General features: G+C 41.5%; 1 protein-coding gene across 2 annotated transcripts in view; it reads left to right on the top strand.

Annotated features, from left to right (window-relative positions):
* The first annotated feature begins 219 nt into the window (after positions 1-219).
* The window catches only part of LOC109897041 (adhesion G protein-coupled receptor A3), a 60006-nt gene continuing 44044 nt past the window's right edge, over positions 220-16181 (top strand). The window contains exons 1-2 of one of the 2 annotated variants that reach the window (XM_020491555.2): positions 220-1414; positions 15853-15924. In XM_020491555.2, the coding sequence (XP_020347144.1) occupies positions 1191-1414; positions 15853-15924 (296 nt within the window). In that variant the 5' untranslated portion in view covers positions 220-1190. The remainder of the gene's footprint in view (positions 1415-15852; positions 15925-16181) is intronic. The other variant, XM_031832399.1, reaches the window with a different exon arrangement.

Here is a 16181-nt window from a genome sequence, read left to right as displayed (position 1 = left end):
CTCAGTCTCAGGAACGCTCAAAAGTTCATTGAGTTCATACTGGACAATATTTTCCATGAAATTTAAGAACATTTCCGACCTAACAACTGCATCAAGAGAGGTTGTTTGCTGTATGACTGCTGATGTACGTGCATCAATATGCTTTTACTAGACAGTATCGTCTTATTTATTTTGTATTTAAAGGTAGATCCAACTGCTCAGGGAGAATCGGAGAAAGAGGCGGTCTATGTGGAGTGACGTCAGTGGGTGGAATTGCAACATGGAGCCAAGGGCAGGACTGTGGGAGAAGAGTTCTCAATGGAAAGAAAGCCAATGAATACTTTCAGAGAGAGACGTGGACGCTCCAATTGAAAGTCAAGGACAGCAATTCAGGATATTTACTCAAATTTGGAAGGGACCCACTTTAACTCATATTTAAACACAAGATTACTGACTAACTCGGAGTGGGATTATGTTTCTTGCTTTCGTTTTTTTTAGGAGATGTCCCATGATTTCATTTTGCACCAACAACTGGAGTCGATGGGCGCCACTAAAGTGAAAAGTTGCTAACAGCTGTTTTAGTTAGTTGTAATGCTATTTAAGTGTTCCAGTCTACGGCTCTCGGGATGAGTTCTCTTAAGGAGAAAGTTTTTAAAGCTAAGGCGTGATCAAATTTCCTGAAATTAGAGTGTGTTATCTTGGGATGACTGCAGCTGTCTCTTGGTGGAGTAGGCAAATTCTCAATTAGATCCGCGCTATTGGCAACAAAGAACATATTTTCTCTATCGCGGAAGTTTCGTTGTGTAACCCTGAAAAATCGTTACAATTACAAGTGAACAGTTGTTGGTTTTTTTTTCGGGAAGGCTGCAAAGACCTTATGACGAAATGGAATTGTGAATCGTGTCGTTTGACAAACAAAGGATGTACAGACCCTCTCTCGGATTGATTGATGCTGAACACATACATCGAAACCTTTGCAAGAAATGGAGGAGGGAATCCAAATCCACATTATAGTGGACAAGATGTTTGCAACATGACTAAAACTGTCCGGGTATTCTGAGGGACGTTTTGGCTCACCCTTATTTCCAGAAAGAACCAGGCCATTTTATACTACACACACAATTCCCAGCCTCCTGCGCTACTTGATATTAATATATTATTTTATTTGCCAATGCTACAGTAGCCTAATTATCTTGGAATATATTTTGAAAATGAGGGCATGTGCGGTTGCTTTGTTGCAATTGTTATTTGTTTTGCTACTCGGAGGCGATGGCTCTGCGGTATCATCTGACTGTAAATCATATGATGAAGGTTCAAAGAGCGCAGGGAAAAGCACACCATCAGTGGCCACGGCGGATAGGAAAGTGGTCTGCAGCAATATGGAACTCCATCAGGTGTTACCCCCGGACTCCTTCCCCAACAGAACAGTCACGTTGTAAGTATAGATCAATAGGCCTGTCTGGCATCAACAAAATAATGACTATGCTGTCCCCTTGTTTTGAACAGCTTGGGGATACAGAAAGAACCATGCGGCCAAATATTTGCCTTGTTTATTACCTGCAGTTTATCCTGTCTGTCGGCCTGTGGTTTGAGAAACTTATTCAACTTTCAGCCTAACACGATATTTATTTGTATTTTGACATGACAATTGATAAGTGATGGTCTGACTGAGGTCATGCATAATTCTTCCAATAGGCTATAGCCAACTATAGATGTTTTTGGTTCTAGTCTGATCTTGTTGGGGTTAATCACTCAAATCTGCTGCTGATTTCAACTGCTGACATACAAATTCTGTCCATTCCAGCTCAAATATAGTTACCATGTCCATAACAAAGGACTTGTGTCAAAGATGCTGAGGTCACTATTTGTAGCTGTATTGCCTCCTCCACATCCGTCCCTTGTCAGCTGCATACAATAATATTATCCTTTACTTATAAATCGTATGTAACATGTCATTGGCATGTCACACTATAATCTAGTCCCGTATGATGGAAATGTCTTATACCAAAATACCTTTTCATAATTGTAAATTCTTGCAGTATTTAATTGTACGGCATCCAAAGTGTATTTATGTAGGCTTAAGTCGTCTGCATGCTTCCCAGCCGAAAGAGTTCGGAACAGTTCCTGCATGTATTGTGATGCCATTTTTGACGTTTTTGTTCCTTTTTGGACGAAGGCACAGTTTTTTTGGGGGGGGGCTGTCCGGTCACACACAATTTCTTCTCTCTCGAGGCAAGCCAACGTTGGCAGCTAGAGTCTACGCCCTCTTATTGGCGATTGGTCAACGGTAGGTCTTCTTCAATGAAGTGCCTGTGGTCATTCATTGAGAGACAACGTGTCCTCATGCAAACACTTTCACTTGAGAAACACCACCAAACATCACAGTCAGATGCAAAATTGCACAACTAATATCTCCTCTGCAAAAGCGTCAACATTAATGACAGATTTCTTAAGTTATCTTAGAGTAATTCTGACTATTTTGAGGAAATGAAAAGATGGCTATGCTGTCTTAAAATGGACAAACTGCACCATTGATGCTTTTTTTCCTCATTTTTCAAGCGAAGGTCTTTTACGGAAGTATGCTAGCACTTCAGCCAAACTTTATCATGCAGACACCTTAAGCCAGGGGCAGACTGGAACAATTTGTTTTCCTCGAGGCCCCATTAGCTAGATAATAATAATTTTGTGCCCCCCAAAAAAGTGTTAGTCAGACCCACTAGGATGAAATTGGACCAGTCCATCTGGCATTTGCCTGTAATGCCAGATGCCCAGTTCGCCCCTGGGCCAAGCAAAAACATGCAGTGAGAGTTATTGGTGAACACATCTAGTGTGTGGTTGGCAACAGTTTTGTATCTCATTTCATTGCCACAACATATGGGATACATGCAGTTGTTTGTACATTGCAACCACACTGCATACCATTAAACCACCGCATCCTATTTCACATGTTGTCGCCCCGATGGAGACAAGACTGAAGCAGTGTTTTTGAGTGTACACAAGCCAAGAACATCAGTTCCTTACACCAGTACTCTACCATTGCTTTGGAATGGCCTATAAGATGGAAACAGCACAAACTTTGCATCTGCACTGTTCTTCATTCTTCAAGTAAATGTGTTTTTGTTAAATTTTTGAGATTGAGATATTATTACCTCCGTCATGGTATGTGATATTTCTGTATGCGTTAAAAGTAGGCTGATCTGCTTGGAGGGCCATCATTTTGTTCGGCCCGACAGTGATTGATTGGGAAGGGAAACATATTGCTCATGTCTTGAGCGTTGAACCAAGCTCCATGATTCAAGGTATGAAAGATGGCCACCACAGAACAAGAGAGATAATGAAGTTCTCAGGCATTCCTATGGGTTTCCCACTAAACTTCCCATATGTGTCTCAATGTTTTTGTCAACAGATTTCAGGAATAATAATGGGTAGGTCTTCAGGGTGTCAAGATCTCTGTCAAATAGACTCGCTGCAACTCTGTCCAAATTAGTGACCATGAAACTGTGCTCTTCTTTTAACCGCTACATTTGGGGGGTGTTTATTTACGGCCTGTAAAATGGCCAGGCCTCTCCCGAAGATGTGGTGGTCTATGGGCTGGTTTACAACCTCAGTGTCCTGCCGATGGGTTGACAGTGGTCTGGACTAGTGAAATTGTTATATAGTTATATCAGGATTAGAGGTCGATCGATGGCCGATTAATTAGGGACAATTTCAAGTTTTCATAACAATCGGTAATCAGCCTTTTTGGACACTGATTATGGCCGATTACATTGCAATCCATGAGGAGGCTGCGTGGGCAGGCTGACCACCTGTTGCGCGAATGCCGCGCCAAAAGGACCTTGTGGTTGCAATGAGCCAAGGTATGTTGCTAGCTAGCATTAAACCTATTTTATAAAAGTCAATCAATCTTCACATAATCACTAGTTAACTACACATGGTTGATGATATTACTAGGTTAACTAGCTTGTCCTGCTTTGCATACAATCTATGCGGTGCCTGTTAATTTATCATCGAATCACAGCCTACTTCAACTTTGCCAAACGGGTGATGATTTAACACAATCACATTTGTGAAAAAAGCACATTTGTTGCACAAATGTACCTAACCATAAACATCAATGCCTTTCTTAAAATCAATACACAGAAGTATATTTTTTTACACCTGCATATTTAGTTAAAATAAATGCATGTTACCAGGCAATATTAACTAGGGAAAATGTCACTTCTCTTGCGTTCAGTGCAAGCAGAGGCAGGATATATGCAACAGTTTGGGTCGCTTGGCTTGTTGCGAACTGTGTTTCTTCCTAACAAAGACCATCATTAATTTGCCAGAATTTTACATAATTATGACATAACATTGAAGGTTGCGCACTGTAACAGCAATATTTAGACTTAGGGTTGCCACCCGTTCGACTAAATATGGAATGGTCCCGTATTTCACTGAAAGAATAAACTTTTTGTTTTCGAAATGATAGTTTCCGGATTTTACCATATTAATGACCAAAGGCTTGTATTTCTGTGTGTTTATTATAATTAAGTCTGTGATTTGATATTTGATAGAACAGTCAGACTGAGCGGTGGTAGGCAGCAGCAGGCATGAAAGCATTCATTCAGACAGCACTTTACTGTGTTTGCGAGCAGTTGTAAGCATTGCTTGAAGCACAGTGCTGTTTATGACTCCAAGCCTATCAACTCCCGAGATTAGGCTGGCAATACTAAAGTGCCTATAAGAACATCCAACAGTCAAAGGTCTATGAAATACAAATGGTATTGAGAGTAATAGTTGACATGTCATAATTCCTAAAATAACGACAGCCTAAAACTTCTTAAATGGGAATATTGAGGAACTGCAAATATTGAACCACCAGCTTTCATATGTTCTCATGTTCTGAGCAAGGAACTTAAACATGAGCTTTTTTACATGGCACATATTGCACTTTTACTTTCTTCTGTAACACTATTTTTGCATTATTTAAACCAAATTTAACATGTTTCATTATTTATTTGAGACTAAATAGATTTTATTTATGTATTATAATAAGTTAAAATAATAGGGTTCATTCATGATTGTTGTAATTGACATTATTACAAATATATATAAAAATCCTCAGCAATCTACACACAATACCCCATAAGGACAAAGCGAAAACAGGTTTATTGAAATGTTTGCAAAATAATTCAAATTTAAAACAGATACCTTATTTACATAAGTATTCAGACCCTTTGCTATGAGACCTGAAATTAATCTCAGGTGAATCCTGTTTCTATGGATCATCCTTGAGATGTTTCTACAACTTGATTGGAGTCCACCTGTGGTAAATTCAATTGATTAGACATGATTGGAAAGGCACACACCTGTCTCTATAAGGTCCCACAGATGACAGAGGAATTATCTGTAGAGCTCCAAAACAGGATTGTGTCGAGGCACATAATTATTTTTGCAGCATTGAAGGTCCCCAAGAACACCATGGCCTCCATCATTCTTTAATGGAAGAAGTTTGGAACCAGCAAGACTCTTCCTAGAGCTGGCCACGTGGCAAAACTGAGCAATCTGGGAAGAAGGGCCTTGGTCAGGGAGGTGACCAAGAATCCAGTGGTCACTGGCAGACCTCTAGAATTCCTTTTGTGGAGATGGGAGAATCTTCCAGAAGGACAACCATCTCTGCAGCACTCCATCAATCAGGCCTTTATGGTAGAGTGGCCAGACGGCAGCCACTCCTCAGTAAAAGGCACATGACAGCCCGCTTGGAGTTTGCCAAAAGGCACCTAAAGACTCTCAGACCATGAGAAACATGATTCTCTGGTCTGGTGAAACCAAGCTGTGCAGCAACGCTCCTCATCCAACCTGACAGAGCTTGAGAGGATCTGCAGAGAAGGATGGGAGAAACTACCCAAATACAGGTGTGCCAAACCTTTAGCATCATACCGAAGAAGACTTGAGGTTGTGATCACTGCCAAAGGTGCTGAGTAAAGGGTCTGAATAATTATGTAAATGTGATATTTTCGTTTCTATTTTTAATACATTTGCAAAAAATGTCTAAACTGTTTTTTCTTTGTCATTATGGGGTATTGTGTGTAGATTGAGTAAAGAAAACAATTGAATCAATTTTAGAATAAGGCTGTAACATAACAAAATGTGTAAAAAGTCAAGGGGTCTGAATACTTTCTGAATGCACTGTAGAATTGTGAGAATCACAATATATATTGTATCAGCACTTGAGTGTCTTGATAATATTGTATCATGAGGTTCCTGGCAATTCCTAGCCCTAGTCTGGACACAGTGGGACTGGACTGGCCCGATCACAGTCAGGGTCCCTGCTGCTCTGCCCGACCTTCCCTGACCCTGAAAATCAATCACTTCCCCCTACCTGGACACTGTAGGTCCCAGACCTTTTTGCTCTGTGAGAGCAACAAATTCACTCTGCCCTCCTGGCCCTAAAAGCTCAAGTTGGGAGGAGAGAAAGTGCCACAAGCAAAGTTGATATTGTAGGGAATCCAACCTCAATCTAAAACATTTGGATAGTATTCTGTTTATTGATCAATTGACTGCCAATAAGAGTGTTCTTTAACTTCTCATTGAGCACACCCCAGAAAAGGATTGTTTTTGTGGCCTTTTCAACTTTTCCCCAGTGAATTTACTATGTCAAGATGTCCTATGACAGACAAACCATTAAGTAAGTACATTTTACTTTGTCAGTTTTAGTGTTAGATCACCACCATTATCTCAGGGCAATCTTTAAAAAAAATCTAGAGTTACCTCTGACTTGTGAAGATAATGGACGTTTCTGGACAGAGTTCACACAATCTTATCTAGCCTTAACTCCTAAACAACAGGTCTGGGGTCTGACAAACCAGCATAGCATGTTCTAAATGTGTTAATTTGGGGCATCGTTTCCATGGGGTCCCTTTCCAGACTTGTTATTTGGGACATTTTAAATAGTCTATTGACACGCCTGCTTCTCTGCAAATTAAAGACCTGGTCCGATGCAGTAATTCAACTTGTGTAATTAGAGCCCATTAAATCATAATCGACTTTCCCTCTCTTTGACCCACACACTTCCCGTTTCCTGTCTGGAGTGAAACTGAGCACTTCTCTGAATGAAACAAAGTAACAAGTTGGACATTTTTCTGGAATCATCAACAAAAATCTTCCAGACATTTTGGTCGGTGTAACTAATCCCTCCAGTTTTAGAACAATGTTAATTGGCCATCGTTTGAAATTCAAAGCGTTGGAAGACTTTGATTGGCTTAAGTCCAGCTCCTTTGTGCTTCTAGGGGAAGTATTTGGCGACCCTGTTGTGGAATGCATCCAGTTCTCCAGCGTGGTTCTCTCTGGGTTCAGGCTGCTGAATGCATGTCTGTGAAGAAAGGATGAGTGCAGCATTCCCGGCATTTGCACTCCCAACTGATACTGCATGCCAAAGTAATCCAAGAGGAAATGACAAACGCGTTGACACAACCAGCTCTTGTCAGAAAAGACTTGTGCAACATCAACCCTGGTGCGTTGATAACCTTTGCACCCTTTCATCTGCATAGTGGGCTAATTTCAGGTGTGTCATGTGAAGAAGTATATATGCGCAACTGCATGTGTGTGAGGCTCAACCTGTTCATGTTTCACCCTATATTAGCACGGCCTCTGTTGAACCATATTCTTGGTGTACAGCAACAGTAGAGCTCATATTTCTTCGAGAGACTTGTTGAGTGTCATTTCGATCCTTCCCAGCAGGCACCTGGGCTTGACTATGTGGCCCAGCACACACCCTAGAGCACCTCCACCAAGGAGTGTGGGATTGATGTCAGGAAGAGACAGGGATTTCCTCGTACTGCATGTAAGGCAGTGTAATTTGACGACACAGTCAAGAGCACTAATTGCACGGTTCGTGGCAGGGAATCATGGGGGACGGCCCGGTATGCATCCGGTTTCCTGAAGACTTAACCTGCAGTGATGCCATTGGACCATGTTTTTAGAACGGAGTAGCTTACTCAGAATAGTTAGACTTGATGTAAAATACATTTATAGTAGAATGTAAAACATATGACAAAGACAAGTGCTGTGACAATACCAGTATCGCAATTTTGTTTTCATGTCAAAAATGAAAACATGAATGAGACCCAACACTTTGGTCCTTTAAATACCTGCCGTATGTAAATATTGCTATAACCTGGGAAATAAATAAATGTGCCTCTGGATGACAACATGTTTCTTTCCCACATTAGGGCTGTTTTCCTAAAGAAGTTAAATCCACTTTATTTTCCTTGTCACGATACCAATGAGTATCACGATACTGGTATCGTCCCAGCCCTAGCAAAGACAAGTACTTTATAGGCCTAGAGATGCACACAACGCATTCTCTTACCTCCTATATTTGATATTGTCTTTTCAATTTGAGTGAGCTGAATTTAAAATTGCTGTGGAATCTGAAGGTAGAATCCTTTATGTCGTTCGTTTGATTTGTTTAGCTGCTCCTACATGAAAAGGGGAAGTTGGCAGGCCGGCGGCCTTTTGAAGTGCTCGTGGAACTAGTACCCGGGAGTACACTGTCATGCATGTCCGGTGGCTAGAATGGTTTGTTTTGCTTTTCAGGCAAGCATTTGGGTTAAAGCAACGCTCCCCGTGTTTTTCTTTGCTGTCGTGTGATGTTTGGAGAAGATAACGAAATCCCAAAGGCCATTCACTGACTGGCGATTGAGTGTTCACAGCCAGGCAGCTCACGGTCTCTCATTACGCACTCAGACCTGTTGAGCATTTGGTTTGCCAGACCATACTTGGGTCTCAAGTTGATTTTCAAGGCTAGGCTATACATTTTGTCTCATGTATGTGCATCTGAATGTCCGTATAAGGCCTTCCTGTTTGTCTATCTGGAAGGCCCCAGTTCTTGGTTTCTATTCATTTGGCTGTCAGCCCAGTATTTTGGATGTTGGCACCGTGTATACCATGCACCTGAAGGAGTTGTAAGATGACTGTTTTCTATACGTTCTTATACCGTGGCTTACTGGAATTGAAAGGGGATATTTTCAGGCTTATAACTATGGGAGAGTGACACAGCATAGTCGGTGCTTGAATGACAAGTGTCCTTTTCAGCTCTGCCCTAACAAAAGTTCATTCTTTCAAAGACGAGGCCTTTGTCTTCCAAATGGGAGACAGTATTCAGGCCTTCATTTAGCTGAAGACGCTTCCAGGTCATAACTTAATTAAGCAATAATCAATCGCAAATTTCAAATGGTATCCTTATGGTCTCCAACGCTACATTTGACCCTTATGTCTGTATCAGTTACTTTTGATGAATGTTCATAGTTTTCCCGTTCACTAAGCTCATATTGATATCCCTTTCAGAAAGATGTTTTTTCCTCCAACTTTTTCCTACCGCCAACTTTACCATACCGCCAACTTTTTTTCAGCCTTTTCCTTATATCTGAAAGGTATTGCCAGTATCAAAGCCAAAAACGATAATTGGGTAAACTTCTGCTTACGGCTTAGTGTGATACGTAGCCGTAATGCTGAGGCGGCAGTGGCACGCACTACTCTTTTAAACTCTTAATGGTTGCTAAGCAGCTCCAGTTAACCATCCTCCTGCCATTTTCTAAACTTTGCGAGGCATGTTGTTTCCTTAACCACAACTGGTTGGATCCATATCACTGAATGATGGAAATATTGGAATAAAGTAGACTAATGCAATTGAAGGCATGCATCAAATTGTTGCTTACTGAAACTCCCAGAGTCATCCAATCGTTGTCATTAATTCTAAGCAATAGCCTACCAGTGTGTGGCCAATGCCACCGCGCTACGTTGAGACAAGCGGGTACATGTCTTAATAAATCAATCAATGTCAGCTTTTTGTTTTCACTGAATGTTAGCTTAGTTGAGGCGAGTGCTACTCATGATCACCTTATCTAGTGGACTCATTTATTAGAACCTTTTGCCAGCATGTTATGTAGTTTAACAAGTAGATTATTTAACATGTTCTGCTCTTCACTCACAGTGGCTTAGTAGCGTAGGCCTACTGTCCTGCAGTGGCTTAGTAGCGTAGGCCTACTGTCCTACAGTGGCTTAGTAGCGTAGGCCTACTGTCCTACAGTGGCTTAGTAGCGTAGGCCTACTGTCCTAGAGTGGCTTAGTAGCGTAGGCCTACTGTCCTACAGTGGCTTAGTAGCGTAGGCCTACTGTCCTACAGTGGCTTAGTAGCGTAGGCCTACTGTCCTACAGTGGCTTAGTAGCGTAGGCCTACTGTCCTACAGTGGCTTAGTAGCGTAGGCCTACTGTCCTACAGTGGCTTAGTAGCGTAGGCCTACTGTCCTACAGTGGCTTAGTAGCGTAGCCTACTCCCAACCAAAAGCCTGTGACTTCACTGACTTGTCTCAGTCAATGTGACTGTTTCACTGAATCCCCATCGGTATAGGCTATTTAGTTAATTGGTTTCTGTCTGGGCAAATAAGTGGAGGTGATATAGCTCATCTATCACTGATCAGAAACATTTACCATGCAATAATGTAGCCCGAATCAAGTGTGGGCTTCTTATTTTGCTCGATTGCAGGCCTCTTATTTCCCTCAATTGCCTCTAGGCAACTCCAAAAGCCAGCGGAGGTTGTGATATATGAACACGAGACTTCCATGTTTTTGAAAATAGGATTGCTATTATTTTCTATCGATATCATGATGAAGATGCTCTCAATGTAAGACCCTACGCCTGCTCACTCACAAAGTGGAGTCAGGGTAGGAAAGAGATGACATGTGGATCAAAAAGGCTTGGGCTCTGTTTCTAAATATATTTCAACACTTTAACTTATACGACAGCGGTTCCACACGTTCCCGTGACACAAGTTCCATTTTTTTATTTGGTTATATTCTTACTACAAAATATGTGTGTTGGCTGTGTTCAGGGAAGGTGTGTCTTGTCTGTTTTAATGAACAAAATAATGAACTATTGATTTCATTCAGTTGGATGTAACAAACTCAATATGCCATTCTATTGTTTTGTAAATACATTTTTTTTAGTCTTATGTTTCTTAGGACCTGCCTAGACGAAGTAATAATGGATTTGTTTTTGACAGTGTATATTCAATGGATTTATTAAAATGGACGCCCACCCACATCTGCTCACTACTACTACCACTCAATGCCGTCATGTACACTGGAGGTGTAACAAGGCATATGCAGGTAAGAATGTGGTAAAAATGTGCCTGTTTGTAAGGGGGTCATTGCCTGAAAATATATCTATCTATTTTTTTATGCAGTCAAACTTCTTACCCCTGTGTTTCTAAAGGGTTATGTCTCAAGTGTTGAGAGAGCACCAGTCGACTTTGATTGCCTACTGCCTTTGAGGGGGTCGTATAGTGGTTGGCTTTTTTTCCTCAATCCCTGGTTAACTTTGTGGTAATAACCTGAGGCTGGTGCAATTCAAAGGCTGGATTTTCTCATGCAAAATGAGTGGAAACTTAGCCTCAAGACTGTGAGGCTCCTTCTGGGAAAGAATAACTGTAATATAGATTGTGTTTTTGTCTTTGAATTATTTGCTTCACTCCAAGAGCGTGCAAAGAACAGAATTATCCCAAAGGATTTGGTGAAATGTTAGTTAGCAATGGAGATGGTTGGGTTTGACGGCAAAGTTTGTGTGATTTTAGGCTACAATTCATGTGCTTTTTCAGTCCCTAGTACATTAGTGCATATTACATGAGATTTGTCTGGATCCCACTGCTCTTTTGTTCCTGGCTCATGCTCAAGGCGGTTTTATCTTTGTGTCAAGATAAGGGTGGTTCCCCTCCTCTGCCCCTGAGCCCTGAGGAATTTACCAGTGCAGACGCTCAGGAAGCTAGTAGTCAAATGTGAGATGGAGACAACCTACAGGTGGTGCTGATTTCAGATGCTAAGTACCTTCTAGTGTGACGCTCCGAATACAGACGTGTAGACGTCCCAGATGTGTAGACGTGCAGACGCTCCGAATGCAGACGTGCAGACGCTCCGAATGCAGACGTGCAGACGCTCCGAATGCAGACGTGCAGACGCTCCGAATGCAGACGTGCAGACGCTCCGAATGCAGACGTGCAGACGCTCCGAATGCAGACGTGCAGACACTCCCAGATGTGTAGACGCTCCCAGACGTGTAGACGCTCCCAGAGGCAAACGTAAACTGAGAAGCAGACACTTGCCTCTAGGCACTTGCCCTCAGCAGATCGAACACATTGAATTGGTCAAAGGTGTCTAGACTGCCAAAAGATTGTCCACCTGTTCTGGATATGGTTCTTCAGTGCTTGATTTATCTACCTATTGAGAATCAATACATGGTGTTGTAGCTGGCTACATTCACTTTTGAAATTTGTATTTGTATTTATTTATTTAACCTCTATTTAACTAGGCATGTCCGGCTCAGTCAGGCTGAAGTGGCTCAGTCTATAGGCCTACTTCTTTGCCGTCTATTCTACAGCTTTACATCTATTCTTTACAACATCTATTCTACAGCTTTACAACATCTATTCTTTACAACAAATGTTCTTTGTTGTAGGCTCCTAATATCTATCTACAATGCAGAACCCTTATCCCAATGAATATGTGAATGGTATGAGTGCTCAGACGGCAGAACTATAAACACGCATTGTTCAGAGGTCGTAGTTTATGGTAAACTATATATACAGGTTTCTTTTGCAGTCGTGCAAGCTAAGCAGTTCCCCTCGCACTGAGGTCACACACCAGTCAGGATGAGGTGGGAGGGAGGGTGGAATGGAGGAAGGAGGGACACAAGGAGGGAGAGGAGGAGGAGCGAGGGAGGGAGGAAGAGAGAGGGGGAAGGGAGAACAGAGCTCATGACTCTCAGGAGAAGCCTCTTACACAGATTTATTTTGACAGTTGGCGAGTCACAAGGTTGGAAGTGCATATTTATCCAGCCGGACTTGAATAATTCCTAAGAGTGTGTGTGTGTTTTGTAATATAGCTGTTATGTCTTTTAATTCTGAATACAATTATGTGGTTTTCTACGGAAGTACCAGGGATATTTGTGGATAAACAAATCTGCAATTGGAGCTGCATGTGTCTACACGTCACTCAGGTCATGAGAGAGAAAATTTATTGAACTTGTTATGAACATATCAAATCCAATTTTATTGGTCACGTACACATTTAGGAGGTGTTATTGCGGATGAAGCGAAATGCTTGTGGCTGTATGTAATAACACAAACGTTCTGGGATAATAATGTAAGAAACAACACACACAAAAAAAAACATACTGCAGAGTAGCTGAGGAGCTAGAAGCAGTGCTACCATGTCTGTTGGTGCCATCTTCCTGGCAGCAGAGACCCCCCCCCCCCCCCCCCCCCCCCCCCCCAAAAAAAAATATATATATAGATAAACATTCATTCAATGCATTAATTGCTTTCATCTTTGTGCTCATTATCATCTGTAAAAAAGCCATTGATCTACTTTACTTAGCATTCACACTGGAATTTAAATCATCCCTCCCTGAACCAATAAAACATCATAGGCCATATAAATCTGGGTCAGACCAGTTATTCCTCAATGATTTTCTCGACCCAAGATCTTTGTGAATCCCCTGTGGCTCTGCCTAAATCATCAGTATGTGTCGAGAGCAGTGATAGACTTTGCAGTCTCGTTCCTCACCAAGCCCCGACATCTGGAGTTTCAGCACGCGGAGAAGAATGCACGGGCCACGGGGCCAGTCGTGAAACACAGGAACGGTTTGTGTTTCCTCTCTGAGGGGTTGGGAGCAGGGAAGAGAAAATATCGATAGTCTTCACCAGCCAACCCTGTAATAAAGCTAGTCCTCAACACCCGTAATGACTCCAATCTGGCCGGGGGTTGTCGGTACTGGTTGTGTGTGACCCACCACATCCCCTCCCGAAAGTCAAAAATTAGGATGACCACAACACAAGCCAGTTGGGTCTTCCCACAGGAGTAAACATCACTATTCAATTACTAAGCCTTGACAATTACAACAATATTGAATGAACACTTATTTTTACGTAATATAATACATAAAATCTATTTAGCCTCAAATAAATAATGAAACATGTTCAATATGGTTTAAATAATGCAAAAACAGTGTTGGAGAAGTAAAAGTGCAATATGTGCCATGTAAGAAAGCTAACATTTAAGTTCCTTGCTCAGAACATGAGAACATATGAAAGCTGGTGGTTCCTTTTAACATGAGTCTTCAATATTCCCAGGTAAGAAATTTTAGGTTGTAGTTATTATAGGAGTTAGGACTATTTCTCTCAATATGATTTGTATTTCATATACCTTTGACTATTGGATGTTCTTATAGGCACTCTAGTATTGCCAGTGTAACAGTATAGCTTCCGTTCCTCAACTCGCTCCTATCTGGGCTCGAACCAGGAACACATCGACAACAGCCACCCTCGAAGCAGTGTTACCCATCCATCCACAAAAGCCGCGGCACTCGCTCTGAGACTACTCCAAGTCTCAGAGTGAGTGACGTTTGAAACGCTATTAGTGCGCATCCCGCTAACTAGCTAGCCATTGCGAAGAGCTGCTGGCAAAACTCACGAAAGTGCTCTTTGAATGAATGTTTACGAGCCTGCTGGTGCCTATCATCACTCAGTCAGACTGCTTTATCAAATCATAGACTTAATTATAACATAATAACACAGAAATACGGGCCTTAGGCCATTAATATGGTCGAATCCAGAAACTATCATCTCGAAAACAAAATGTTATCGGCTCTAATTAATCGGCCATTCCGATTAATCATCGACCTCTACTTCAAATGTATGCTCTTCTGACACAGGACATTTTCTCTGCCGACGTTTGATACTTTTTGCTGAAGCCCCCAATAAAAAAAAAAAAGAACTAAAGCTTTGGTCATGTGATTGCACTAGTCTTGACATTTGTTTTCTGCGAGGCCTCTCCCGTTTTCCACCGTTGACCTTTGGTGCATTTATAAATTGAGGCACAATCTGATCTGAATAGATCGGTTGAATGATGGAGGCGTTATCAAATTGTGGACTGCATTTTGAGTGGAGCTCCGTTGCCTGCCACAATGTTGATAACCTCATAGCATCTTCTGAGGGCTTTTCTCAATTTCATAAGGGGTCAAAAAGTACAATACTTGCTATTTTATCTGATTGAATAGATTCTTGAGGTAATTCATTAAGGATGTGATGCATCTTACTATCTACAGATCCAATTTTGTCTCAGTCAAATAAAGCATACTTTCATTGAGTCATTGTTGCCCTGACCTGGACTAGTCTGATCTTAGATTCAGCAATACCAGTGACTTGTGGATCTAGCCCCTATGAAACGATAACACCTAGTTGCCAACGACTCTCTCATTATTGAAGTTTGAGACCAAACACCTGAACTGCCGGTGTCTACGATCAAGCCTATAACGTTACATCAAATGACTTCATGTAGCACTCTGGAAACAATCTCAAAGTGAGTCACAGCATTTTTGGATCCAATTATTATACCTTTAAACATCAAAGCGGAAGTGGGTTGACGGAAAGTATGCACCAGACGTTATCGCATCTCGCCTACCTGGATGAATTGTACACTGTAGAGACACATGCTACCAATTTAGCATCATGGAAGTACACGGTGGGCAGAAGAAAGTTGTTTTCCCCTCTTCTCGGCGCTAGAGAACATTCCGTGAACGGACGGTTGAGAGACAATGGGATTACTAGAGCTTAGCTTTCTTTCAGTGTTGATGGAATTAAACATATCCATGGTAAGCTCCTCCTTGTTGGGTAATGAGCTAGTTGTAGTATGTGAAATGTAGTTTAGTTGAAATTCTACTAACACTACTTACTGCTGAGAGCTGCTGTACTTTTGTCGTTAAAATGTGGTCATTTGTGGTGTCTTATTGATGTAGACACTTTTAGTGGTTGATTACATCTCTCTTTTTCTTCACAGGATTTTAAGCAACAACAAAATTCAGGAATTGAGGAATGGATCCTTCACCGGGCTGTCTACTTTGGAAAGATTGTGAGTCTTATTATTTTTCACAAGCTCTGACCATGACAGAATCAACAATGAGTGTCATTTATGCCTTTTCATCCCTTTTTCCCTGTATATGCATTTCAATTGTGGCCGGCACAAAAAATAAAGGAATAACACTGCAATGTGCCAATCGATATCAAGAATCATGTCTTGCTCTTCACATGCTCTTTGACGAGACACACATTCACTGCACATCTATTGCAACTCACAACCAGTCGGTACAGAAATTCTGCATGACAATC

This window comes from Oncorhynchus kisutch, linkage group LG9 (assembly GCF_002021735.2).
Source record: "Oncorhynchus kisutch isolate 150728-3 linkage group LG9, Okis_V2, whole genome shotgun sequence".
NCBI lineage: Eukaryota > Metazoa > Chordata > Actinopteri > Salmoniformes > Salmonidae > Oncorhynchus > Oncorhynchus kisutch.
Note: the sequence above shows the minus strand (reverse complement) of the source record. Positions and strands in the feature narration are given on the sequence as shown.